The sequence below is a fragment of the Colletotrichum chrysophilum genome (genome assembly GCF_026319265.1).
Source record: "Colletotrichum chrysophilum strain AFK26 chromosome Unknown scaffold_180, whole genome shotgun sequence".
NCBI classification, from domain to species: Eukaryota; Fungi; Ascomycota; class Sordariomycetes; order Glomerellales; family Glomerellaceae; genus Colletotrichum; species Colletotrichum chrysophilum.
In genome coordinates, this window is record NW_026517467.1 from 60,820 (window position 1) to 86,469 (window position 25,650).

A 25,650-nucleotide genomic window follows, 5' to 3' on the forward strand; every position below is an offset into this window, starting at 1 on the left:
GCAGACTGCTCCGCGACCTAGTGGGGAACAAATGACACCGAATCTGGGGCTGAGTAAACCGCGCCGCAGTTGCCAGGCTGAGGTGCGCTCGTGGTTCGGGGAACGCTTCTTCCAGCAGACGTGTTTGACTGCAGCGGTGGCCGCTGGGTCCTGGCTCTCTTCGCTGGTGGTTGAGTAACGCCAGAGGATTCCTGGGTCGTTGCTGATGCTCGCTTTCGGCGGTGGTTATGAGTGTGCGCAGTTTGCGTCATGCTTGCTGGAGCAGCAGGCTGCATGTTGTTCTGCATATTGTTCTGCTGCATACTAATCAAGGCCTCCAACTGCATCTGCTGTTGTTCCAACTGGCGCTGCAGCATCTGACACTGGAACAGCGTAATAGAAATTGGCGGCTGCTCGAACCCACCCGTTGAAAGTTGAGTCTGTTGAGTCTGTCCTTGGGAAAGCAAAGCTGCCGGTTGAGTGCCATATTGTGCCATGTAGGACGCATCGTTGAAGGTGTTGAGGCCTGGAGGTGCATGGCCTGTCTGAATATTGTTGAACGCACGGCTACTCATCCACTGTTGCGTAGTTGCCATGTCGCTCGACGTGGTAGCGGGCATTCTGAAGGGAATGCTGGTGGGCATACTGGCGGACGCGTTGTTCACCGTGGTCATTCTTCCTGAGAACTGATTGAAAGTGGGACGAACGGCTGGTTGGCTTGATGTTCGCAGAGGAAGTGGTCTGTGTGGTCTTTGATACTCTCCAACTGATGTTCTGGCGACAATGGGAGTTGCTGCGGCTGTCACGGGTTGGCAGCGAGGCGGCAGACGCTGTGTGTGGGAAGATGCACCGTGGAAGACAGCTTGAGGCGGAGGCAGACGAGGGCTCTGGACTGCGAATAATTAGCTTGTGGCTTTTCATTGAGGAGAAGTGAAAACATACCCAAGATTCCCGATGGAGTCCGAGGCGGCCAGATGCCTGTCGTGTCCTGCCAGGGATATTCTCGGTCGCGAAGTTGGGTGGCTGGAGCAGTTGCAGGCTTCGCAGCATCTAACATGACCGGGCTGTCGGACGGAGCCGGTGGCGTGGCTGCTGGCGTGTCAGCTGTGCGGGAAACAATGGACAGAAGGCTTCCACTTACTTTGCGCGGTCGCAGGGGAGATAACCTCCGAAGGGACGCTTAACTGCTCAGAGGCGGTCTCGCTGTCCTGCTCTGTAGTGTCGACGACGCGAGTAACCTCAGCAGCATCGTTGGCGGTCTGCTTGTCAGTTCCGTCCATAGCAGGGAAGAAACTCTCAAAATTGGAGTTGAAATCCGCAAACGTGTCATTGGTGAAGGCGTCGATGTCGAAGGTGTCGTTGACGAAGCCTCCGGCGGTGAGATCGTCGTTATCGGTGATGGCGTTCGCAAAACCAGTGTTCTGGCCACCAGAGCCATCAATGGCGGTCTCTGCAGAAGCTGTGCTATGGGAAGCGACATCATCGTCGTTGGTGATGGCTTGAGGGGCGTCGTCGGTCATCTGCTCGACAGGTTCGTTCGCATCTTGGGTGGCGACGGCGTCCCCGCTGGCACAACGTTCGGCCTCAGCCTCTTGGCGCTCCTCCGCGTTCATCATTTCTGCCAGACGAATAATGCCTTCAGCAGCTTTCCGGTCGTCAGGGGGGAGGCCTCTGGCGATGGCCCATTGCTCGTCAAGTACCGCCTGGTCGTACATTGTGATGGCCAGGGGTGAGATCGCGAGATTGCGCGGTGCGAATAGAAGCAAGTAAAACGATAAAATGCAGACAACTGTGTGGTACGATAGTACAAATCGGAAGCCAAGTATTGAGGTGACAGTTGATGGGGAATGGGGTTTTTTTGGTTGCGAAGGGAAGAAATTTGCAGAGTCGGCGAGGCGGAAGGGGGGAAGATGTAGAGAGGAAAGGGCAGGAGTCGGGGAAAGGCGTCGAAGGGTGGCCGGCAGGGGGCTTTCCGCGTCGCGAGAGGCAGGAGAGAAAATTTGGAATGGAAGCATCTCCGAAAGGAAGGTTCGACCTTCGCTGCCGTGGTGGAAGGAGCGAGCGAAGGTGGCAGGTGGTTGACCGACATCGCTCCTTCCTCGCCAGCAACGACCCTCAAGCTCCACGCGTGTTAACGCGTCGAGCTTGACAATATACAATACGATGAGCAGAACTTATCAAATCGCTACTTGAGAGAGTTCTGAAAGCTCGCCCGTGTGGGAAATACGAAGTACGCAAACACCACTGGACTTGGTCAGAGTCTGGACTTAAACTGACTGAATCACGGCTGCGTATCAACACCAAACTGCGAATCACCCATGCCTCACGATGCGGAACGTCAAAAGAAGGGCTTTCGATTATCTAAGCACTATCGGCCCCTACTTTGCTGAGAACCCGTCCAGGGAGGCCATCGCTGTCATAAACCTGGATGAAGACACCCCTTTGGACGCGCAGCAATTTCAAACAAATCTCGCCAGAGCCAATATCTCCTCAGCACACCTGTCTGGCTGTTCCATATTCACCCAATGCCCCGCGCCATCAATGTGTACTGCCCCCCGCCAGCAACCAGGCTCGACGCTGGTCCCATCCTCCATGGCCTCAAGGGATCCCGGGACTTGGTATGTTCCCCAGTCAGCTGTACCAGAGACATACTTTGTCGGCACAGCTATCTTTGTCCCCGAAAAAGGGAGAAGGTCCTCCGCCTGCTTGGGGTCGATGATGGCCCTGTACCATTGCAAAGCGCGATCAAACTTTGTACGGCCAAACTCCTCAGAGTATACACGAAGGTCGGCATCAGTAAGCCAAGGGGTGTCTGGAAGCTTCTCAAGAACATTCGGAGACTCTTCTGCCATGTCCAGTTCGACGTTTCCGCGCATCGACAAGTCTGCTCTCATGACGTAGTAATGCGGCATAACAACCAGCTCTTCCGCCGTCCATGACTTCAGAGGATGCGGCTTGTTCCCAGCCCAGCCCGCAGACTTTAGATGGAAATAGCCCCTGAGGAAATCATGAAGAGGCTGACCCGTTGGATTCGTCCACTCATCAGCCGCACCAGACGACGCGTTGTAGTACTTGTAGTGCTTTCTCGGAGGATCCAATTTTCCGAGAGACGCCTGAATATCCGGGTCCCCTCCAGCCTTATTATCGTTGGCGGAAGGACCCGGAATGCCCTTGAATGGGTGTGCCACGAGAACAAGCGACTTGACCAAGTCCTTGCGTATTATCGACGTGAGCGATGCCGGCACGGCCCCGAGATCGTGACCGACAATCGTGTGGATAGAATCGTAGCGTAAGCCCTCGAGAAGCGACACCACGTCGTGAACTGAGAACACAGGGCGAATGGTCTCCTCTTCGATCGGGCTGAGGTCGGAATTGTGGGTTCTTCCAAAGCCTCTCATGTCGGGAGCTACGGCGTGATAGCCCGCGTTCGCGAGCAGCGGCAAGATGTACCGCCAGTCGTACGACAGATTAGGGAAACCATGAAGTAAGAGAATGAGGGGAGCGTGGGAGTCCGATGACTTGCTCTGAGGAAATGATTCGAGAATATGCACTTTGAGGCCCTTTGGGGCCGTGTCGACGAACCGAGACGTGACGCCCTCTGGGAGATTCCAGGCCGGCAATTTGGAAGGATCCATCTTGGTCAACGAATCCCTATGGTAAAGTCTGAAGCGGCGATGAGTCCCACAAAGTATTCTCGTGAATATAAAATAAATGCTGTAGATATACCTCCACGAGAGAGGGGGGATATTGCTTATGGAGGGGTGAATGGTCGTTGGCATGATTACGTCATGAACCTCGGCATTTCAGGACCACGAATGAGGAGACGTGAAGTCAACCTCATGCGCGATGATCTATTTTCTAGATCAAAATATTTACTTGAAACTGAGCGCAGAGACAATCAATCTCAAAGAGGCCGTTTCGCCACAAATGCTTTATTCCTGATCTCCAGGCTTTGCCTGAGTGCCTCGGTCATACCATCTACCACACCAAGCTCTTTTGTCCCTCCACAATGAACTTGTCAAATCTTGCCTCCTTTCCAACACCCTCGGCTCCGGAGGCATGAGCAAACAACCCGAAATTTGGCCCAGTCATCTCTCTTGCGACCAGATCTGCCACACATGCCGATCCCGCTTGCTTCCAATCCTCGTTGTCCTTCTCCCGGTAGAAGAACGTGTACTCCTTCTCTGACGTCTCAACCCGGAAGCTCAGTGAAGTTGTCCCCGAGCCGGCATCCAGGGAGACGCTCTGCTTCTTGTCTTCCGATGTGGTTGTGACGTCGAATACTAGCCGCGATGAGGCAAAGTCGTACGCGAGAGAAACATGACGCAGCGCGTCTTTGTAAAGAGCCAGGCCTGCAACGAGAGGGTCTCCCGACTTCGTCGCCGAAATGTCTAACATGACCGAGGCACTCGCGTCCATTGCCCTTTGCCGCTTCCCGACGAATGTAGCTGTACCGGATGGGGATGAGATGCTGGAACTGCTCGCCCGAAGTCGAAAAGCCCCCTCGTCACCCTCTCCGCTGAACTCGTACTTTTCAAAATCAGGATCCCGAATGTAGACCAGATCAACATCCTTCGGCGACGGCGGCAGATCTCTCCTCGTTCCAATGGTTTCCTTCACCTCGCGCTGGAACTCCGTCCTCGGCTGCTGCACACTTGGCCACCCTCCCTCCGGCCACTCCACCGCCGTCAAGAACGTCTCCCTCCCCAAAGGCGGCGCCCTATCCTCATCCCTCACCCCCAACACAGCAGCCCACCACTTCCCCTCTCCATCCTGAAAGAGCTCTCCATGGCCAACATTCTGTACATACTCCGCCTTCCCGTCCGCAGTCATGATGGGGTTCCCCTTCCACGACTCAAACGGGCCCCAAATACTCTTCGAGCGCCCAATACTCAACATGTGATGCTCAAACGTCCCGCCCTCAGCCACAAGCAAATAGTACCACTCCCCGCGCTTATAAAAATGCGGGCCCTCGGTATCATACTTCGCGAACCCGCCCCAGATCTCCTTGACCTCGGAAAGCGCCTCGCCCGTCTTGATGTCGATCTCAAATTGCTTGATCGTGCAGCTCGGCTGCTTCAGGCGGTCAATCATCCAGCACCCCTGCACGTACGCCCTCCCGTCGTCGTCGAAGAACAGACTGGGGTCGATACCGTGGAAGGGGAAGTAGATCGGGTCAGACCACTCGCCGGCCCATATGTCGGCTGTGCTAACGTAGAAGTTCTCGAGGCAGAACTCCCCGTCGCAGCGGGTTGCGTTGGTGCAGATGATGTAGAACCTGCCCTCATGGTGTCGAATCGAGGGAGCGAATAGGCCTGCGGATGAGACCATGATGTTGCCCGTGTCGAGGGGCATCACCGCCGTCTCGGCGCGCTCGAGGCTGAGCTGCTCTTTGCGGTTGATCGCGTTGCCTTTGCCTCTTTGTTAGCCACGGCCCTGGAAGCCATCCTGCGACACTGACAAGGGCACAAACCGATGTGTTTCCATTCTTGGAGGTCCGTCGACGCATATATCGGGATCCCGGGGAAGACGTGAAAAGACGAGGTGGCGAGGTAAAAGACCCCGTCCACGAAGACCACAGACGGGTCGGGCGCGAAGCCGGGGATGACGGGGTTGCGGAATGTCTTCGTCTCTGCCATCGCGGAATATGTCATCCGGCTGCGAGGTTGCCTAGATCAGGTCATTGCCTCAACTGTTCTGCGCCTGCCGCCCGTCGGCACATCAATCTTATATCACCCCGCGTGTCACGTAGTGGGGATACGGCGAGATGGGGGGTGCGGGTCCAATTCTCCGCGGAGGATTATACATGTAAACAGCCCACTTCCAATGTTGGAGCAGAACCCACTTGGCGCGGAGAAAGACAAGTCCAGGCTTCCTGAAGAGTATCTGGCCATTACTAGCGGTCATTGCTCAGCTCATCCGAGACTCTGGAATTGAGTCGCACGAGTACGTCTAGAAGCGTGCCAAAGAGGGACTTGGCGCGGGCGGAGATTGCGTCGTTGGTCACGCTGTGGATGATTTCAAGCAGAGCCACGCCGACTTGGCGGAGTTTCTCGACCTAGTGGGGTTTCAGCAGAAGTGAAGATTCATGTCATCACTAGAAAAGACTCACGCATGGCTCCCCATTCGCTTGGAGCGCTTCGAACGGCAGTTCGGTGACAATTTCCAACAAGTTACTTGCAATCTCCACCTTCCGGAGAGACAACATCGTGGCATCGTTAGTAAGCCCCAAAATCTCTGCGAACCCACGATCGGCGAATCGGCATAGGAGCACGAGACGCAATGCGTGTAGCGTGACGAAGAGATTTGCCTTCTGTGTGGCAAAGGATCGAGTCCGGAACCGAGCCGTAGCTTTGTTCGTGGACGTATCTGTACTGGAAGAAGGGTCCCTTATCCAAGGCGGACAATTGTGCAGGATGCTCGTCAAGTCGAAGTATGACTGCATGATGCTGCTTCTTAGAGTCGTGGTATCTGGGGAGGTTGTGGCGGAGGAGCTGCTCCTGTTTTGGAGCCGAGTCAGGAGGTTCAGGTCGATGAGCATTTCTGACGCTGTGTACCAGAGGCGGAAGCAGAGATAAAAGCCTACGCGTAGTTGGTCTTCGAAGGCGACGTTACTTGAATCATGCGCCGAGTCCATTAGTCCGCATGCCATGTTCTCGTCGAAGATTGTCGTGATGGGCGTATCCAGACACATTTGATGTAGAGAAATAGGCACCTTCTGCAGGATAGAGGCAGACTTGTCACCAATGTAAAGGTGCCAGAACGCATTCCTCCTCAGCTGGGCCTCAGGCCACTCGAGTCCTCCAAAACTCGTCTCATCATATAGACGCATCTCCTGGACAAGACGCAGAGCTTCGCCCATAACATGCCACGAAACCCTTGTCTTTCCCAGCGCGTGAAGCGCATTCGAGTGGAAGTACCGGATAATCACTGAACTGCTTTCGGGATGCTCGACGTCGTAATCTTGGTACAACCGAAGAGCCTCGCGTGACGTTCTGAGAAAGGGCCATGCCAACGCGCTACCTGGCACGAAGAAGTCGCTTGGAAGGCTGGACGATACAAACGCGCACATGCCTGTCAACAGAGCAAATGCACGTATTGTCGATACGTCCGAAGTGGAGGGCCCGGCAACCGAGCTGCTGGGAATCGCCGTTTCGCCCCGGAGAATTGGGACGACGATGGGGACGGCTTGACGCACCATTGGCTCGCAGATCACCGGACCTGTGGGAAACTCCCATTGCATGTAGAGGTCGATACAAGTAGATAGAACGTGCTCCAACGGCGCGTATGGCAGCGCCTTTCCGAGCGTCGAGAGAAGTTCGTCTTGCGCCTCGCGGAAGGGACTGGTTCTAATCTCGGTTGTAACGCTGGGTGTACTCAAGCAGATAACTTCTGCACCGGCGTCGTTGTTAGGTGAACTGTCGATAATTTCTGGCGAGGCGCCCTCGGCCATTGTCTGCACAGCATTGCTAGTTCGGGCTCGGCGCTCATTCACGTCTTTGTGTATCTTGAACGGAGGGCCTCTTTTCTTTGCTGGGACAGTGTACTCGCATGCTAGAGAAGACATGAAGCAATTCGAGCACCGAGGCTCCTTCCCATCGCACTATGCCAATCAGCAACGCATAGAAAAACAACAAGTCTAGCAACTCACCTTGACCTTGCGCCGTCTGCACCCATCACACGCTCGTTTTGTCATCTGCAGTAATCTGGATTTCGGGTTGTAGTGTATTGTCAATCCAATTCTCCGAATCGCCGAGCAAGTGTGATGAAAGAGGTATTTTAAGGGGCAGCTGACTCGGGCAGAAACGACGGGACATCGACAATCCTCCGCGGGGAAATAAGACCGGCCAATGACGTGAGTCAATTCAGTGGGTTTGCGGGGATCACAGCATGCGATGTGGGGGCATTCAGACTCTGCCCATGGGGAAACATGTGGTTCGACGGCTCAAGAAGTTGGGGATCAGTGTGCGCAGACTAAGTCTGAAGCTGGAGAATTATAAGTACGGTGTGGACGGCGTCCATTCTCATTCATGATGGAGCAACTGCAAGCCACTCTGACTGCTCCATGCGTATCAAATTAGCAGTAGCGCAACAGGATCAACCGCAATGTCAACCACGACGGAGAAGCCGACTTCTGGCTTTGCAGAGCTCTCCAAAAACAAGAGAGTTCTATCATGGTGTAAGTCCGACCCTTGATCAGACCAATACTTGTTTCATACAACTTCAAGTCACTCACAACTTCATAAACAGGCCTCCTCATCTTCATCTTGCCAATCAACTTCGGCTACGAGCTCGCCTTGGTCGGAAATATCCTCGCAATTCCCTCATTCTTGAACAAATTTGGAGTTACAACAGCCACAGGGGCGAAAGAAATCAGCACCCATGATCAGCAAATCCTCAATGCCTCAACCACGATCGGCGTCTTCGTAGCAGCGTACACAACCGGTTTTATCTCCGACCTCATCGGCCGCCGTCTTGTCGTACTCCTTGGATGCGGTCTCTGCATCGCCGGGATTATGGTACAAGGCTTCTCGAACTCAATCATGATGCTCTTTGGTGGAAAGCTCATCAGCACCGTCGGCTACGGGCTGGGCCACACCCTCGGACCGGTCTACGTCGCTGAGATCGCCCCAGACTCTCTCAGAGGCGTGTGTCTCATCCTGATCAACACCATGATTGTTCTCGGACAATGGTCTTGCGCTTTGGTCGGATACGGTGGTTCTTTCATCGAAAGTGACTGGGGATGGAGGCTGCCTGTTTTCACTCAGTTGGTGCCACCCGTTTTGGTCCTCGTCCTGGGAGGCCTTTTGCTGCCAGAGTCACCCACCTGGCTCCTGATGAAGGGAAGAAGGGAAGAAGCCGCCAAGGCATTGCGTAAGTTTAACGGTCCGAAGCACAATGTCGAGGAAACGCTGGCCATCATGGAGACTACACTCGAGAAGGAGAAGGAGCTCAACGACAGAGGTGCATCCTATCTCGAGTGCTTCAAGGGTCCTAATCTTCGCCGAACCACCATCGTGGTCGTCGTCTATCTCGCGCAACAACTCGCTGGCAGTAACTTTGTGGCATCTTACCTTCCGTGAGTTCTTTCCTTCCTTTCTTTGAAACCCAGTACTGATTGGCAAACACAGTTACTTCTTCACAATTGCCGGCGTAGGCAACCCAATCGGCATCGCCCAAGTCTGCTACAGCATCCAGCTCCTCGGAAACATCTGCTCCTGGTTTCTCGTGGAACGCACCGGCCGACGTCCTCTTATCGTCTGGGGCATCATCTCGATGTCAGCGCTGTTGCTCCTGATCGGAGGTTTAAGCGTGATTGAGAACAACCAGCAGGCGCTTGCTGCAGTCGTAGCTTTTATGGCTCTTTGGGGTTTCCTGGTAAGTCTTCTCCTCCACATCCCGGCCGCGAATGGCACATGACATCTTTTTCTTCTTCTCAGTATCAACTATCCATCGGCGCGGTTGCTTTTGCCGTGGGCGGCGAAACACCGTCACCCCGCCTGCGTCAAAAGACCTACTCAATCACGATCATGAGCAACACCTCAGCAGGCTGTCTTGTTACCCAGCTTATCCCGTTTCTTATCAATCCAAGCAACGCAAACCTGGGTGGAAAGGTAGCCTTCGTTTTCTTTGCCCCGTCTTTGATCTGCTCCGTCTACCTGTTTTTCTGCTTCCCTGAGATGAAGGGCCGCAGCTACCTTGAGCTGGAAGACATGTTCCAGAAGGGCGTACCAGCGAGAAAGTTCAAGGATTACAAGTGTGAGGTGGAGACGGTGGAGGGCAAGGATGGAGAGAAGGTCGCGGTTGTGCTCAAGGATTGATATCTGATATACTCTAGAATGGTGTGGCGACCCTCAAAGCCGGGCCAAGTGTACGAAACTTATTTGAATCAGAATTCTCTCGTCTTTGCGTGCGGATTGACCTGAAGTGTTTGATTAAGACTCGCACAATCCGTTTTACCGGAGGCCGATCCTCAGCTGCGCACGCAATTGCTGACCGGGACATCCGGGAACCCACCGAGGAATGGCGACATCGGCGCCGACGGCCGTAACGATTAACCCCCAGCAAGATTCTTCGCGGAATGGGGAGAATTCTCATAAATACTCCCACCCGATTTGATGTCGAGATGCGTTCACGCTTCCGCGACATGGGGTTGCTCCCGTTGGGGAAACGGGGAACCTACCGACCCACCTGACGTGCTCGTGTTCCATGAAGACGCAATTCTACCATCCGTGGCGCAATCAACCAACGAACCATTGGATCAGATAAGCGCGCATGAATGTGCGCTGACTTCTTTAACGGCTTTAAGAGATATCGATTGTTTTACGAACAAGCTTTCAGCCAGCTTGACTAGCACTTCAGACTTTCACTCTTTCACAAGAAGGTGTTGTGGACGTAAAGTTTATATCAGCATTACTGTAAAATCTGAAGTCTGTCATCATGCCTGGAAAGATTCGCCGGGTGGCTGTGATTGGCGCCGGGCCAAGCGGCGCCATCGCAACCGACGCCTTGGTCAAGGAAGAAGCTTTCGACACCGTCCGAGTTTTTGATCGGCGGGCCGTTCCGGGCGGTACATGGTAACTCAACTTTTCGAACAAACTTCAAGCCAAAACCCGGGAGTCTAATTCAAATGACACAGGATCTACACCCCTCATCTACCAGCAGCGATCCCATCCCTGCGCAAGCTCCTTGATGGAAACGCTGACGCCCCCGTCCCCATCCCAACCGAGCTTCCAGCCCAGACTGAAAAGTCAGAAGTCGTCAACAGTCACCAAGTCCGCTTCTCAGACACCGCCCAGCATGAGCATCTACATACAAACATCACACCCGAGATCATGAGCTTCACCACGGAGCCTTTCCCTGAGACGTTGACTGATCGCATCCGAGAGAAGTACGGCGATGATGCTCCGTTCCGGGGTCGCGGTCAAATCAGGGACTGGGTTGAAGACATCTTTGTGCGAAATGGTCATGAGAAGCTGCTCGAACTCAGTACCACAGTCGAACTTGCGGAGAAGAAGGGCGATGAGTGGGTTCTCACTCTGCGGAAAGAGCTTCCAGGAAAGGATCAATGGTGGCAAGAGAGATTTCATGCCGTTGTAGTTGCAACTGGTCACTACAACATTCCTTGGATACCCGACATCAAGGGAATCGCCGAGTACGATGAGAGATTCCCGGGAAGGATTGTGCACAGCAAGCACTTCAGGGGCTCTGATAAATACAAGGGCAAGGTACTTCAATCACCCACTCCACTGACCAGCTGGGAGTTGTTTTGCTCACAAGATCTCAGAAAGTGATTGTTGTTGGAGGATCCGTCTCCTCACACGAGCTTCTCCACGAAGTCCTTCCGGTCGCGCAGCACCCAGTCTACGCTTCTCTTCGAGGCGATCCAATTCCCCACTTCGGCTGGGAACCTTTCACACATCCTCACATTTCGATTCAAAAGCAAATCGTCCACTTCTGCTCCAAGACAGGGTCCATTACCTTCGAAGATGGCACCAAAGTAGAGGATGTCGATCACGTAATCTTTGGCACCGGCTACACATTCAGCTTCCCATTTCTGCCTAAAGTGCAGGAGAGAGTGGTGCAAGCTGACCGTCGCTTGCCGGGCGTTTACTACCACACATGGGATATCGAGGACCCGACGCTCGCTTTCCTCGGCATGGTAAGTGGTGCTCTTTACTCCATGACCGGGTTTCTAACGTCAAACAGTGTGGTGGAGGCTTTACGTTCAGACTTTTTGAATGGCAAGCTGTCGCTGTCGCTCGACTTCTTGCTGGTAGAGGAAACCCGTTGCCCTCAAAGGAAGAGAAGAAGGAATGGGAACGAAAGCGCGTCGCCGAGCTCGGAGGCGGCAAGGCGTACTACACCATCGCGCCGGACTACAAGACAGTCTTCGAGTACTTCAGATCAGTTGCAGGCGATCCTGAACCAGGCACAACTGGCCGTGTGTTGCCGCCGTTTGACGACAACCTGTTAGATATTTGGGCTACGATGGGAACGGCTAAGACCAAGTCTTGGCAAGACTCTCGAAAGAAGGCGGAAGATGAGCTTGAGAGCCAGAAAATCAGGGCCCGGCTCTGACAGTGGTCCAAGAGAAGCTAGGGTTGGGTGCGCAAAATATAGGGATAGATTGGATTAAACGATGATGAATAAGCCGATTCTGCCATTGAGATAGCCGTGGTGGCTGACGTTTCTAATCATCGGGTAGTTAGAGTAGATTCTGCCTTGTTTTGCCTTGAACTTTGCCACTTTTGAAGCATTGGCCGTTGTAAATACTTAATTCTTTGGACTTCAGAGACTTCCTTCATCCTCCCTGTCAGTTCCCGTGCCCGCTTTTGTCTTGGAAATGGTCCTTATCAAACTTTTCGCAAGACCACCTAAGCTCGTTACAGCCCTCTTCCAAAACCCATTTATCGATTCAACTGTTGATTTGGCGACGTCTACAACGACATCTGGGGACTCTTGCTCCCACTTTTGCAGGCAGTCGCGGCATAGCCCTGCGCCGCCTGGTAACTTCTCGTCTTTGCCTGTTGATCCATACTAACAATCGAAGCCAGACTTAACGCACCTTTCGCAGCGAATCACAGTCGGAGTATTGCGTATCCGATGACCGCAGTCGTACGTATAGAAAATGTCTTGGCACATGATATGACGAAACCGATATAGGGAGATGTCACGCAGATATCTGTATGCGGTGCTGTGATCAGTAAAAGACATATTAGTGATGCATGCGCCGAGCGGAGGTATGCTGCTTTATCTAGAATAAGGTAGCCCAGATTACACACATTATGTCGGGGAACTCTGCTTATGTAGGGCACCGAAAGAAGAATCTGCTGTTTAGCTTTAACATGCCAGTCTTGGTTCTATCCTGCGTTGGTTTTGTCCCTCAAAGGCTGGATAGAGCTACAGTTGAAATATGCTCAGTGCAGGTCAAGCACAATGGCTCGAACAGACCGAGAAGCTAGCTAAGTCAAAAAGAGTTGTCGCACTTGAAAACATGTCTTGTTTTACTGAAAGCATGAAAGGTTGAGCAAATTCGTCGGCGAAACCAGCAGGTTTTAGCTTTGCGGTACGTTGGGGCAGCTGGCAACGAAGGAAGGATCTAGTCTACCAGCACTTTATCATGCGAGATCAACTGTTTAGAATGGGTGATGATGGTCACTTTTATACTTCTCAGAATCTTATGCTGACTCATGAATTTTACTTCGATTCATTGGCTTTGCTTCCAAAGTGAATTTCCCGTCAAAGTGTGAATGCTGAAACTAGAATTGCTACGTATGTTGACATGTCCGTTACTATCATTTGCCCTTCCATGATCCCTCAATGACTTCCTCTGCCGTCTTGGTGACGATGTCCGGAAACTTGGGCTTGATAATTATTGGTTTCCTTCGGTACGAGAAACTGCTCAGTCCCCGCATAGTAGTGTAAAATTGCGAACAACTTTTCCGACTCCTCTTCGCACAGGCCTATGTCCGGGAAGTCTGAAATGAACGAGATTTTGCCCGACTTCAATTTCTTAAGGTCATCATAAGCGACACGAAATTTCGCCCCTAGTTGTTAATCAGTATTGCTAGGCGTTCAGACGGTTCTTAGAAGCGGACATACCTCGTGCTTTCTCGGAAATCTCAAGGATCTCGGATATCGACCGCGTCTCCGCGATAATGCTGCTGATTTTATCCCACTTGTCCAGGTCCATCAGGCGAGCGATGAACTTGGCCATGTCCTGCGAGGCGATGAAGTTGACCTTTGCAGAGCCGTCTCCGGGAATGACAGCCCACTTCTTCTCCACATTCACCATGTTGACCCAAAGGTGCATGTACGTCTTCCAGTGCGGCATGCCGAAGTAGTCCAAGAAGAAGCCGTTGACTACCCGAGTGTACTCCAGATTGGTGCGATCCAGCTCATCAATTGCCTCAAAGACGAACTTGGCAAGAGGGCTGTCCTCAATATGTCTGTCAAGTCTTAGCATTCATGCACGTATTACCATCCAGATGCTTGGCCACGTACTCTCGCTTGTGCAGCATGTCATAAGCACTGACTACGAACCGCTTGGTCGTGCTTGATCTGTCAGCGGCTTTAACCAGCTGAACCTGGGATACGCTGATCTCTGCTGTGACTACACCCATAGCGCTAATGACTGTGTCGATTTTGTTGGTCTCCAAAATCTTGGCGGTTCCCTCAATGTCCGGGTAATTGACCGCGAGGTATTCGACTCCATCTTGGGGCGGACGAGTCTGTGAGAAATATTGGCGTGTGTGCTTACGACACAGTCAAATACGCTTCTTTTGCTTACCGTTCTTGAAAGCACAAACACTTTGTGTCCGCCGTGTTGAACCAGACCGTCGACGATGGTTCGCCCAACTGGTCCTGTGCCACCAGCAACTGCAATGATAGTCATGATGGGTGTTGGTTTCGTGTGCGTCAATTCGTGAAACGAACTCGGGATATCATCAATTGAACTACCGGCACTCGAAGAAGTTGGCTGCATATATAGGAATTTGCCATAACGCAGGCGCTGCGACCCCGCGATTCATATTCCGTTGATGCTTGGTGGGCACTTCTGCTGCTACTGAATCGGTGTGTGACCTTGAGTTGGTACTACTGCCCGATGTGGAATAGGTACCTAGTAGGTAGAGGTAAGACCTAAACCATAGAATAGGGTAGAAAACAAAAGTAAGATCCAAACATTCAATCGACACAGAGACAGTACTTGCGCAGCCGGTTAATCTTGCTTCTACGTCAGGTTCTCGCAGTATTTATAATCAAAAGGTTCAGTATATTTCCACTTTTGGAGAAATTAAGCAGCCCACCTTGGTGTGGCTCAACACGCAGCGGACACTAACTGTAACCGTTAACCGTCATCCCGCTACAACCCAACTCTAGTCCATTTAAACCCCTCTTAACCTCGCACAAAGCAGAGGAAAAAAACGGCGAATGAGAATAAACCGAAGTCACAGTGCATCGAATCGAATCAGAAGTCTTGATGTGTACGGGCTTTGCTCGGGGCTCCGAACCACGGAATATTTTAGCTTCAAGGCATGTGTCACCACCTCAGTTGGCGGAGACTCCGCGAAAGTGGGGTACAATAATTTGACCCGAAAAGGAAAAAGAACCAGCCGGACATTTGGAATCCCGATCATCCTCTCTGCCGCGCTCATGATGAATGCCGTCTCTCATTTAGTATTTCAAAACATCGGGCATCGAGAACAAAGCGGTGAAGTCTCAAGACACGGACAATCGACATCAGGCCCCAGATTATCATTTACGACTGAAATGGTGATCACATGTCGTGGCCGTGATTTTAGTTACTTCTTTGCATCGAAAGACTCTCTCTTTTTTTTTTTTTTTCTAACCGAATCGTCATTTCAGAAAACCAGCTTCAAGTGGTTTCAACATGACATCGGAGATCGCCTTGCAAGAGTCAACTACATCGCAACCAACCTCCATCCGCGATGAATCCGGAAAAGGTGTTGAAGATGCCAAAATGAAGAACGAAGCGGTGCCGGCCTCTAGGGAAGACACGAACCCAAGCCTGCCACAAGAAGATCTTGAGGAACCGCTTACATATCCTGAAGGAGGATTGCAGGGCTGGTGCGTGGTTCTGGGTTCTTTCTGCGCCATGGTGTCTGTGTTCGGATTGCCCAATACTGCAGCCGTGTTTGAATCCTATTTCTCCGAGAACCAATTGAGTGAATACAGCCCTTCTCAGTTAGGGTGGATATTCTCGATATATCTCTTTGTTTTGTTCTTGTTTGGAATTCTAGCCGGGCCAGCCTTTGACAGGTATGGCCATCGAGGGTTGGTTGCTGCGGGGAGTCTGGTAATGATTGCCAGTCTAGAGATTCTTAGCCTCTGCACAGGTAAGAGCATCCTAATCGCTATCCAATGATCACTGACTGATTCCCGTTAGAATATTACCAGATCATCCTGACTTTCTCCATCATGGCCGGCCTTGGTGCATCTCTTCTCAATACCCCGTCGTTCGCCATCATTGGGCACTGGTTCAATACCAGGAGAGGCCTTGCGATGGGTCTCGCAGCAACCGGTGGTTCATTCGGGGGCGTCGTATTCCCCTTTGTATTACAAGCTGCTCTGCCGAGATTCGGTTTCGCATGGAGCATGCGCTTACTTGGCCTGATTTACCTCATCTTCGCAGTACCAACAAATCTCTTGATGAGAACACGTCTTCCACCAAGCGAAAAGTTCGATTCCATCTGGCCGGATATACGGCTTTTCAAAGACCCAAAGTTCGCCTTTTGCTGTGGGGGTGTCTTCTTCATGGAGTACGGGGTTCTGATTCCGCTCACGTATATCATCTCTTTTTCCATGAGTAAAGGGAGCGATGCAAGCTCAAACTATTTACTGCCCATTTTGATCAACGTAGGTAGTATCATTGGGAGAGCATTACCTGGGTTCGTCGCCGATCAAATTGGACGTTTCAACACCATCGTCCTCACCGTCGGTCTGTGCACGATATCGGTCTTCGCTATCTGGCTACCGGCGGGTAGCTCATGGCCAGCGCTGCTTGTCTTCACCTTCATATTCGGTTTCGCTAGTGGAGGCAACGCGAGCCTCATTCCGGCTTGCATCGGACAGCTCTGCGATTCTCGAGATTACGGGCGGTTCCTATCTACAGCGATGCTGTCCGCCAGCTTCGGAACTCTTCTTGGCATTCCCCTTGGTGGGTTGCTGCTGGGAATCAAAAACCAAGAGACGGCATGGACAGCATTGATCTTGTTTTCCGGGGTTTCATATGTTGTATCCCTCGCCTGTTACATTGCAGCCAGAGTGCTAGCAGTTGGTTGGAAACTCAATGCAGTGTACTAGCATTCATGTAGAAACAATACATACCGCGACCTTGTTCATAGCCTCCATCTCATCCTAGGCTCCTGCCCCGTCACTGATCTACAGAAGGTACATACTTCTCATGGACATGTTTTAGAATGTCCTCATTCCGTGAAAACCTTACCAGCGCGGATAACTTCCAGCACGGCGTTGCTATGATCCCACAGCTTCTGCCTTAGCGCGTCCTTGTCCGCCGAAGCATATTTCTTCACAGCATAACAGCTCTCACCATTCCAAGTCAACATATACGAGCCACTTCCAGGTTGTCCATCGGTTCCAGCAATGGCAGAACTGCTGACCTCGTCAATGCTGTCAAGACGTTGAGCCGGGTAGTAAGATGGCGATGCCAACGACACCATCCGAGCCCCTGACTCTTCTAGGTCCACGTCCACGCCGAGAAATGGCAGGACCTTAGTGAATAGGATGCGTATCCACCAGGGATTGGTTGGGTTACCCATGCCCTCGTGGACAACGAGCCCGGGATAGATATGGGTAAAGCGTAGCTTGCCCTGGTGCCTCTTTGCCAACTCCTCGAAAACGAGAGTGTGCATGTAGCAAGCGTGTGATCGCGCTTGCGAATAGTTGTAGTGAGACAGGTCGCGCAGTGAAAGGTCATCGGGGTAGAGCTTGCCTTCCATGCCTGTGGCGTAGATAGATACAACGGCGGCTGGAAGCGACGACTTTAGGACCAGAGGCATGAGCGACGTGATAAATGCGATGCGGCTGTAGTAGAAGCGGGCCATGGTCCCGTCTAGACCCTCCTTAGTGTCTGAGAGTGAAAACACGCAATGAAGGTCAGCCTAACTAAATCGTATCATAAACGGCGGTATTTCGTGGTGGATCGTACCTTGTCTTGGCAGAAATATGGTCCCTCCATGAGATAGCAAGAGGAAGTCGATCCTCGCAGTCTCGCCTGTGGCTGACGCATTGCGCTCTTCAGAGGAGATGATATCCACACAGGCCTTGTCTACTTGTTCAACGAGTGATAAATCCTCGACTTTTATGTAGTGATATTCGCCCGCCTCATAAATGGCGCGACACTCTTTTATGATCTTCTCTGCGGCATCAGCGTTACGGCCAACGAGGTAGGCTCTCAGACCCTGCCCATTGTGTTTCGCGACGGCGGTGGCTAGCGCCTTCAGGCTAAGAGGCCCGATGCCTCCAGTGCCACCTGTGAAGACGGCGACGAGCTTCTGGCTTTGTACCAACTCGCGATTGATGGCGTGGACGGTATCCAAATTGACCATGGCGGCAGATGAGGTATTATGTCTCAGTTTCACAGGTGAGGTGTGACGCGTATCGAGAAGATGTGGCTGGATCTGCCTCAGAGGCAACACCTAAGGGCAGCCCCTCATCCTTTATAAATAAGGGAGTCAACTGCAGCGGCAGATCACTGTTGTAAATGCTTAGAAGAGCGTGCCTCAGTCAAAAGCCACTGATCAATGTGATGGAATGCAAGAGTAAGCCCTAGCCATTTCAAGAGGCGGAACACGGCAGGCTAGGGACCTTTGGTATCAGGACCAATCGTAAGGACTTTTAAATACGACGGGAGGTTAGCGTCCATTCCCTCGGGCTGAAATAGGAACCTCCGATTCGACGGATGTCGCTTTTCATGTGGCTTGTAAATCGTTCGGACGCAACATGGGTAACATGCATAAAACCCGAACCCGAGTTTTAGCGCGATGCTACCAAGACTGTTTTCCTCTATGACGCTGATGATCCATCTGCGATATTCCACTTCACACATTTCAGCCTCATCGAACATAAGCTAAGAGAGCTCGCATCGCAACGGTCATCGCATGCAAGTCGGCCCGGATATCGCACGTTACATCTTCCCTCGACACCCATTTGCATGAACTGGCTTCGAATCCCTGTCAATCCCTACCAGCGAGAACAAACGTCGCATCATGATCGAAGACACGTTTTCAGTTCCAGCTGAATGCGTAGAGCTGGGTACCTGCCGGGGGACAGCCACAGTGCCAGATCCTACCGAACAAAGCGCCGATGTATATCTCCCTCCGAAGCGCTCGCATAAGAAGTCTCGCCTCGGCTGTACGAACTGCAAGCTGCGCAAGGTCAAATGCGATGAGACCCGCCCAGCCTGTCGCTCCTGTAGGATACGTCGGACAAAATGCGAATACGCACCTGTGGCTTCGAGGAAGTCTCCAGCATCTTCGCCTTCTCAAGATTACCCGGCAACGTCAATCACCTTGTCGGAACGTATCGCAATGAAACCGAGGATAGTCCATGAACCTTTGATCTGTCTTCCAACCACCGATGCTGTGGACATGAGACTGCTGTGGTTCTACACCTCCTCCACATGCAAGTCTCTGTCTTACGTGGACGATACGCAGCGTCCGATAAACGACATGCTACAGACAGTTCTAGTTGAGCATGCCTTCGAGGCGCCCTTTCTGATGAACTCGATTCTCGAGCTCGCGAGCCTTCATATGCAGAGCCTAGGACAGGCAACCGAGCCAACCCGTGCCCTCGTGTATCAGGCAAGGTCCGTTGAAGGGTATCGCAGGGCCATTGAAGCCGCACAGCCAAGCACGTATGGTGCTCTTTTGGCCAACTCCGTACTGCGACCTATCCTTTCGACACAGTCGTTTGGGGAAGTATCGTCCAATCATCTTCACATTCTGGACTGGATGCTTCTATGGCGAGGTGTGGAATCAATCATCAACATCACCAGCGCGTCATCTATCAAGACGACTGGAATGGCACCCTTATTTTCCCGACCGCCCATGGATTTGATTGCATCTACCGCCGCAATCCCGAAGGACTTACTCCTCATGATATCATTCATAGACCGGGGCGATCCTGACTTCACCGACCTTCAAGCCTATCAGAACGGCCTAAGGGCACTGGGTTGTCTGTTCGACAGCCTGGGCCGGGGTATTGACTCTGTCATGCTTCTGCGCATCATCACCTGGGGTACCGGAGCGGTAAATGGTATCGTTGACCTGGCGAGGGCTAGGAGACCGAGGGCTCTCGTGATAATTGCACACTATGCCTGTTTCCTGAAACTACTGCATGGTGTATGGTGGCTAGCAGGCTTCGGTCAACAGTCCCTAAAGGTTATCTGCCATGAACTTGGTCCTGAGTGGCAGTCGTTCCTGAACATTCCGTTGTCAGCAATGCAAGTAGATGATCACTCAGATCTATGTTCTATATTGCTAGGCGCTGTAAATCGATAGGGTCATAATCATTGAGAACTACTTCTGAATAATACTTCGCGAATATCTTGCCTTTCAGCCGCCCCCAAGCCGAGGAGTTCAAGTGACCTCGCCGATCATTACACAGAACCAGTGGCTCACGTGAGATGCACAATCCCTGCCTTGATCTCAAAAAGGTGGCGTTCTCGGGTTCGGGTCCTTAGCTCCTTCGATCGGCTCTCGGGGCGCAAAGGGCCAAACGCAAACCCGAACCCGATGAATGAGTGCATCGACAAGTCTGAAGAGCCCTTGAATAATGGGGAGCCTTACTCGTTTGGCTCTAAATCCATTAGTGTTATGATGTGTATAAGAAAGCAATCCCTTCCCTGGTCCGTCTGTTCGATCATTCAGTCTGCAGTCAATCAAACTTACTATCTACTCACGCCTGTTCACAACTAACCTGTTACAACGACACATCTCTACTCTCACTGAATACAGGGCAGAAACATGGATCATCTGAGAACTACAGCTATTATTGTCGGCGGTGGCCCAGTTGGCCTTACTGCAGCATTGGCTCTCACACGGGCAAGCATTGACTTCATCCTCCTGGAGCGACGAAAGGAAGTTGTCGTTGAAGAGGGGTCTGACATGACCATCCTGCCAATGACCATGCGCGTTATCGATCAGATGAATCTTTCCGACCCGTTATCGAGGATTTGGAACCCAGTCTCAGGAATTTCACGAATTGATCATAACGGGCGAGGCATTGGTGAATTCCGCGTGTTTCAATACCTACGAAAAAGGTACGTTGCAATGAAGCAGAGATTTCGCAAAAGCCTGGCTTACTGATGACACGCAATTTTGCAGCACTGGGCATTACCCTTATGTTCTGAGCAGGAAGAACCTGCTAAACACGCTGTACGAAGCCTTACCAGAGGATGCTCAGAGTCGGATCTTCACCAGCAAGACCATCACTGGCATCCACAACTCGCAAGACAGCGTCACAGTCTCTTGCACTGATGGCACCAAATATTCCGGAAGTTTCATCATCGGAGCCGATGGTGCTTACAGCGCGGTTCGAACACAAATGCGAAACTTGGCACTCGACTCGGGAGTTCTCAGCGTCAATGAAGTTAGCCCGTTCACCACGACCTACCAAGCGCTGTGGATCCGCTTTCCGACCGAAAGACTGCCAAGCTGCAAGCCAGGCTCAGCAACCGAGACTCACGGGTCTGGAATTGCGACTCAGCTCTTCGTCGGTGAGAAGACAGCAACGGCCGGCATTTACAGGAAACTGCCCAGACCCACGCGCACATCGACGCGCTACAGCGAGAAGGATGAAACAGCTCTCGTCGAGGAGTATGGGCATTTGCCACTTCTGGAGAGAACAGGAAGCGATACTCCCGTCTGTCTGAAAGACGCGTACGAGGCGCGGCTGGGGTCCGGATTAGTTGACCTGGAAGAGGGTGTTCTCCAACACTGGAGCTGGAACGGCCGGATCGTCCTCGTTGGAGACGCAGCCCACAAGTTCACGCCCAGTACGGGATCCGGTGTCAACTTTGGGATGATAGACACTGTCGTCTTGGTGAATCATCTCCACACTCTTTCGAAGGCCCATCGCGAAGGAGGAAGTGCATGGGACGCTAGATCGCTCTCTCAAGCTTTCGCAAGGTACCAGCAGGAACGTTATGAGGATGTGAAAGCCGGCTGTCAGCAGTCAAGTGGCGCCACAGCCATGGCTACATGGGCAAATGTGGGCTTGATGCTTCTTGATCAATATTTACTGCCGACTCGCTTCATGCAATGGTTTCTCGGAATGCGGATTGCGATGCAGGCTAGAAGCAAGGAGGCTGTGGGATTTAGATTTTGAGGAGAATTTCTCATGTCTTGTCAATGGGTTTGGACTTTACTTTGGAACAGGCATAGTCATTTCATATCGTGCGCATTACTTTGGTGCCATTCCGCTGTGTTGGATACCTTTTTTGGAATTTGCCATGTGCTCTCTTTCAATAGTAGCGACACCTGTTCTTCGGCTTCATTCACACCTTTTCAAAATGTATCGCAATGATTCAGCTAACGGTCAGTAAACAAAGAAGGCCATCGACAGTTCATGTTCTGCGCCTTTCTATCCTTGTGCATTTGTCTCGATACCCACTCGGTGTTTGCTCGGGTTACTGCAGCCACCCTCGTCAACCTAAATGCAAACGGGACCAGCTTGGAAAGAATGGTCAAATCGAAATTTTAACCGTTGGACTTTCTTTTTTTTCTTTTTCCTCTTGGAAACTTCGATCGCCATTTGCGACAGGCATAAAGCTTCCAAACTTTGTCGTGTAAATTTCGCCCACCCGCCCATGCCGGATGCCTTTCCTCAACACGACTGCTTCGCATCTGCTCCCACATCGTTTGATCGCTTGCAAGTATACTCATCATCCAAATATCCATCGAATTCGGAGTTAACAACGCGCAGATTGATTCCGAATGATGCCACCTCAAATCAGCCGTGAGACTGCTGCTCGGCAGCCCCCTCCCGAAAACTCCTACCTTGCCTACAAACGCGACACGAGACACCTCCTCTACTGGGTGATCAATACTTCCAACTCCATTGTCAAAAGATACCCGACTTCTCAGGATGAGATGCCCTTGTCGGCCAGGGTCGACGTCAATACCTCTGGCCAAACGACGGTCGCGGAACTTGTCGCGATGGGCCAACTGATCGCCCGACACATGCGCAAAATACCACAAGGCATCGTGCACCTACTTCGATCCGTCATCTCAGCTGAATCTCTGCATTATGAACAATTTCAGAAGTTCGCCAGTGCCTATCCAGATGCCGACCTCGTGAAGAGCAACTCTTCCCACAAGCACTTCATCGATGCTCTCACCGATATCCTCAAGGAATTCGGTGGCACCATTCAGCCAGACACTGAAGCAACGGAAGGATTCGACGTATGCCAACATGATGTCGAAGAGATGCTTTTTTTCAATCGGTTCTCTGTTTTGAGCATCAACAGAGTCGACGGCGACATGGAGTCTGACGAAGATTCGGCCGACGAGTCACGCCCGCCAGCTCATCAGCAGGCCGCAAAGAAGATTCGCAAGGGCAAGAAGAAGCAATCAAAGAAGTCGAACCGCAAAGGTGGTCCTCGGACGGCTTCGGACTCGGGTCTGGAGAACGTCCCTATGGAGAGCTACCGACTTCTAGAGGGCGATGACTGTTTTCTGTACATCATGGCAGTATTTTCACTTCGACATCAGTGGTTACATCTGAGACGCCAGATCAGAGAGGCTTGGCATGAAGTCGCTTACGAAGACTTGAACAGCGCCGTTGCAGTCGGACTGTCCAAGATCGCAGTTGCCCTTGTGCAAAAGACGGCTTTGGAGATCTTCGTCGAGTTTCCAGGCAGAGATTCATTCGAAACGATTATCGACTGCGTCAATCGCAATGTCATCGGCGGAAGAGACCTCAATCTAATCTATTACGATGAAGGATCGGTTGATGCTCAAGAGGTGAACATGAGCTACGCCTACCGAGACCTTGTGTCTTTCATCGAAGACTTCCGCAAGGCGGGTCGAACAGGAAAGCCAACGAAAGCGCTCCAAGTCCAGCTTGATTGGAACCCAGAATTCGATATCCTGAGCGCCACCGACGAGGAGAGAATCTGTTGGCGTCGTGCTTACACCATCAACTGGCTCTATGATCTTGTCAATGTCTACTCTGCACCGTACTTTGAGCATGGCATAGCGCAGCGCGACCGCAAAAAGGGTAAACTCGAAAATGTCGACTGGAAAGTGAAGGGCCCTTGGGAAGATCATCGATGTCTGTTCGGTTTGGACGACTTTGCCGCCGTCATAACCTCTCTGGCCATGCAGAAGCCCGGAGCAGAAGTCGCCAGAAAAGTCTTGCCGCACCATGTTTTCCAACTGCAGTGCATCTTGGACTCCATGACCGAGTCCAAGGGATGGTCCTTTGAAGGGGTCGGGGAGACACACTCTCTTACGGCGGCCGCCGAGAATTTCAGCCCAAATCGGGACCTCCAAATGTTCCTCTTTGCCACCCCCGACAGTAACCGGTATGGATATTTTAAGTGTCTCCGCCTGATGGTCGATTATCTCCTCTGCGACACCTACGAACACGGTTGGGATAACCGTCATTACCTCAAGACCCATACGTTGTCTAACCTTGAAAAGGACCTACGCAAGCATCTTGGCAGGTCTCCGCTTGCGGATACTCAGTCAGCAAGCCCGGGATCCCGGTTCGCAGCCACCAGTGCCAACGGCCTCTGGGAATACTCGCCCTATCTGTGCGGAGAGGGCCTCGCCGAAGCTCTCCAACTTGCATACCTGGCTAGTATGTGGATTTGGGATAATGTCGGCGAGTTGACTATGATGGTTCATTTGTACAACATGCTGGTGCAGAAGGGTTACATGGCCGTCCGGATTCCGCTATACGAGGTATTCCTCAACCATTTCAAGGATGCTGTGTTTGCCAAAGGCATTGTACCCACGTTTAGGTTCTCAGAGAGTCTCTTGAACCGGATCGGAAGGCATAACGTGGAACTTTGCCGAGTCAAGCGCACGGGAAAGATTATTGCTCCGAAAGACTGCAATGTCTACAGAGTCGATCGGTGGTTTCACGAAAAAAACAATTTCTTCAAACGGAAGTCGCTGCTACTCCTTCTTGCTGACGCAGACTGGAATCCGAGTCGCATCCCCGATACTGAAATTGCTCTTGGTTCACATCTTGCGTACCACCGATTGCAGAAGGTCAGAAAGGTTATCGACCCCGAAACTGGCAATACACAACTTGAGGGGACCGTGCTTGTGCAGAGGCATGTAGAGGGAGGTTTTGGCAAACGCGAGCTACTTGTACGCATGTCAAAGATTCAACACACTCTTGACGTTATCCACGCCGCGATCGAGAGCAAGAGTAATGCGTGGTTCATAACACCCAGGGAACACTCGGAACTTACCGGTTTGCTGGGCCCAGCCAAAGAAGATCTTATCAACGACATCTGCGGCTCGTTTCCTCTTTCCGGATTGGACTTCATGCAAATGGGCGTCTTCATTGGCACGACGATTTGTCGCTTCGAAAATTTTTTGGAACAGCATGGCAACAAGTTGTTCAAGGAAGCCTACCTGCCGGGTGCACCGTGGGCCTTCATGAAAAAGGCAAAGCTGCTGAACCTAGCCCTTGAAGGAAATGACGAAGAGTGCTTAAAGGCAATGGCAGGTCAGATGCAGATGAAGTTTTTACTCGACTACAGTATGGTGTACTGGGAGAACGTGGAGCATCCGCGGGAGAGATTGGTCAGAAAAGTTCTCAAGACGTACAACATGGAGACGATGGAAGAATTTCTGAACTATTTCAAAGAAGAGTTTCTAGACAAACTTCTTTAAAGGAGAATGATTACCGCAGGTACTAGACGTTGACCAAATTTAGGGCCACGGTATTGGACTGGCGGAATTGGGGGGCGCTGGTCACAACGTTGCAGGGTGTTATTTTATCCCATTAAGTTCTACATAACGCCAGTACATTGTTACGACCCGTTATGCAGGATAACAGTTAACCGACCCACTTGGGCATCGAGCGGCTAGGACAGGACATTTGTACTGCAGGATCACGGGAACAACAGGGATTCACTCAGGAACGGAAGAACTATGGTACAAG

At 51.9% G+C, this 25,650-nt stretch overlaps 9 protein-coding genes across 9 annotated transcripts; 3 read left to right on the top strand and 6 right to left on the bottom strand.

Moving 5' to 3' along the window:
* Window positions 1-781: 781 nt before the first annotated feature.
* COL26b_012545 (uncharacterized protein) lies at window positions 782-1,694 on the bottom strand (the record flags this gene model as incomplete). The annotated part of the gene is made up of 3 exons (XM_053185188.1): window positions 782-871; window positions 1,040-1,068; window positions 1,121-1,694. The coding sequence occupies 3 exons, from the start codon at window positions 1,692-1,694 to the stop codon at window positions 782-784; spliced, it is 693 nt and encodes a 230-aa protein (XP_053030874.1).
* Window positions 1,695-2,577: 883 nt separating this feature from the next.
* Window positions 2,578-3,614, bottom strand: COL26b_012546 (uncharacterized protein; the record flags this gene model as incomplete). Its single annotated transcript, XM_053185189.1, has 2 exons — window positions 2,578-2,593; window positions 2,632-3,614. The coding sequence occupies 2 exons, from the start codon at window positions 3,612-3,614 to the stop codon at window positions 2,578-2,580; spliced, it is 999 nt and encodes a 332-aa protein (XP_053030875.1).
* A 343-nt stretch (window positions 3,615-3,957) lies between these two features.
* Window positions 3,958-5,618, bottom strand: COL26b_012547 (uncharacterized protein; the record flags this gene model as incomplete). Its single annotated transcript, XM_053185190.1, has 2 exons — window positions 3,958-5,390; window positions 5,453-5,618. The coding sequence occupies 2 exons, from the start codon at window positions 5,616-5,618 to the stop codon at window positions 3,958-3,960; spliced, it is 1,599 nt and encodes a 532-aa protein (XP_053030876.1).
* A 257-nt stretch (window positions 5,619-5,875) lies between these two features.
* COL26b_012548 (uncharacterized protein) lies at window positions 5,876-7,432 on the bottom strand (the record flags this gene model as incomplete). The annotated part of the gene is made up of 2 exons (XM_053185191.1): window positions 5,876-6,037; window positions 6,092-7,432. 2 exons carry the CDS (start codon window positions 7,430-7,432, stop codon window positions 5,876-5,878), a joined length of 1,503 nt encoding a protein of 500 aa, XP_053030877.1.
* A 653-nt stretch (window positions 7,433-8,085) lies between these two features.
* Window positions 8,086-9,800, top strand: COL26b_012549 (uncharacterized protein; the record flags this gene model as incomplete). Its single annotated transcript, XM_053185192.1, has 4 exons — window positions 8,086-8,158; window positions 8,230-9,058; window positions 9,111-9,357; window positions 9,420-9,800. The coding sequence occupies 4 exons, from the start codon at window positions 8,086-8,088 to the stop codon at window positions 9,798-9,800; spliced, it is 1,530 nt and encodes a 509-aa protein (XP_053030878.1).
* A 619-nt stretch (window positions 9,801-10,419) lies between these two features.
* On the top strand, window positions 10,420-12,060 carry COL26b_012550 (uncharacterized protein; the record flags this gene model as incomplete). The annotated part of the gene is made up of 4 exons (XM_053185193.1): window positions 10,420-10,549; window positions 10,642-11,207; window positions 11,267-11,641; window positions 11,689-12,060. 4 exons carry the CDS (start codon window positions 10,420-10,422, stop codon window positions 12,058-12,060), a joined length of 1,443 nt encoding a protein of 480 aa, XP_053030879.1.
* A 1,489-nt stretch (window positions 12,061-13,549) lies between these two features.
* Window positions 13,550-14,377, bottom strand: COL26b_012551 (uncharacterized protein; the record flags this gene model as incomplete). The annotated part of the gene is made up of 3 exons (XM_053185194.1): window positions 13,550-13,931; window positions 13,987-14,213; window positions 14,273-14,377. 3 exons carry the CDS (start codon window positions 14,375-14,377, stop codon window positions 13,550-13,552), a joined length of 714 nt encoding a protein of 237 aa, XP_053030880.1.
* A 2,551-nt stretch (window positions 14,378-16,928) lies between these two features.
* Window positions 16,929-18,071, bottom strand: COL26b_012552 (uncharacterized protein; the record flags this gene model as incomplete). Its single annotated transcript, XM_053185195.1, has 2 exons — window positions 16,929-17,593; window positions 17,672-18,071. 2 exons carry the CDS (start codon window positions 18,069-18,071, stop codon window positions 16,929-16,931), a joined length of 1,065 nt encoding a protein of 354 aa, XP_053030881.1.
* Window positions 18,072-22,460: 4,389 nt separating this feature from the next.
* Window positions 22,461-25,379, top strand: COL26b_012553 (uncharacterized protein; the record flags this gene model as incomplete). Its single annotated transcript, XM_053185196.1, has 1 exon — window positions 22,461-25,379. The coding sequence occupies one exon, from the start codon at window positions 22,461-22,463 to the stop codon at window positions 25,377-25,379; it is 2,919 nt and encodes a 972-aa protein (XP_053030882.1).
* Between the last annotated feature and the right edge of the window lie 271 nt (window positions 25,380-25,650).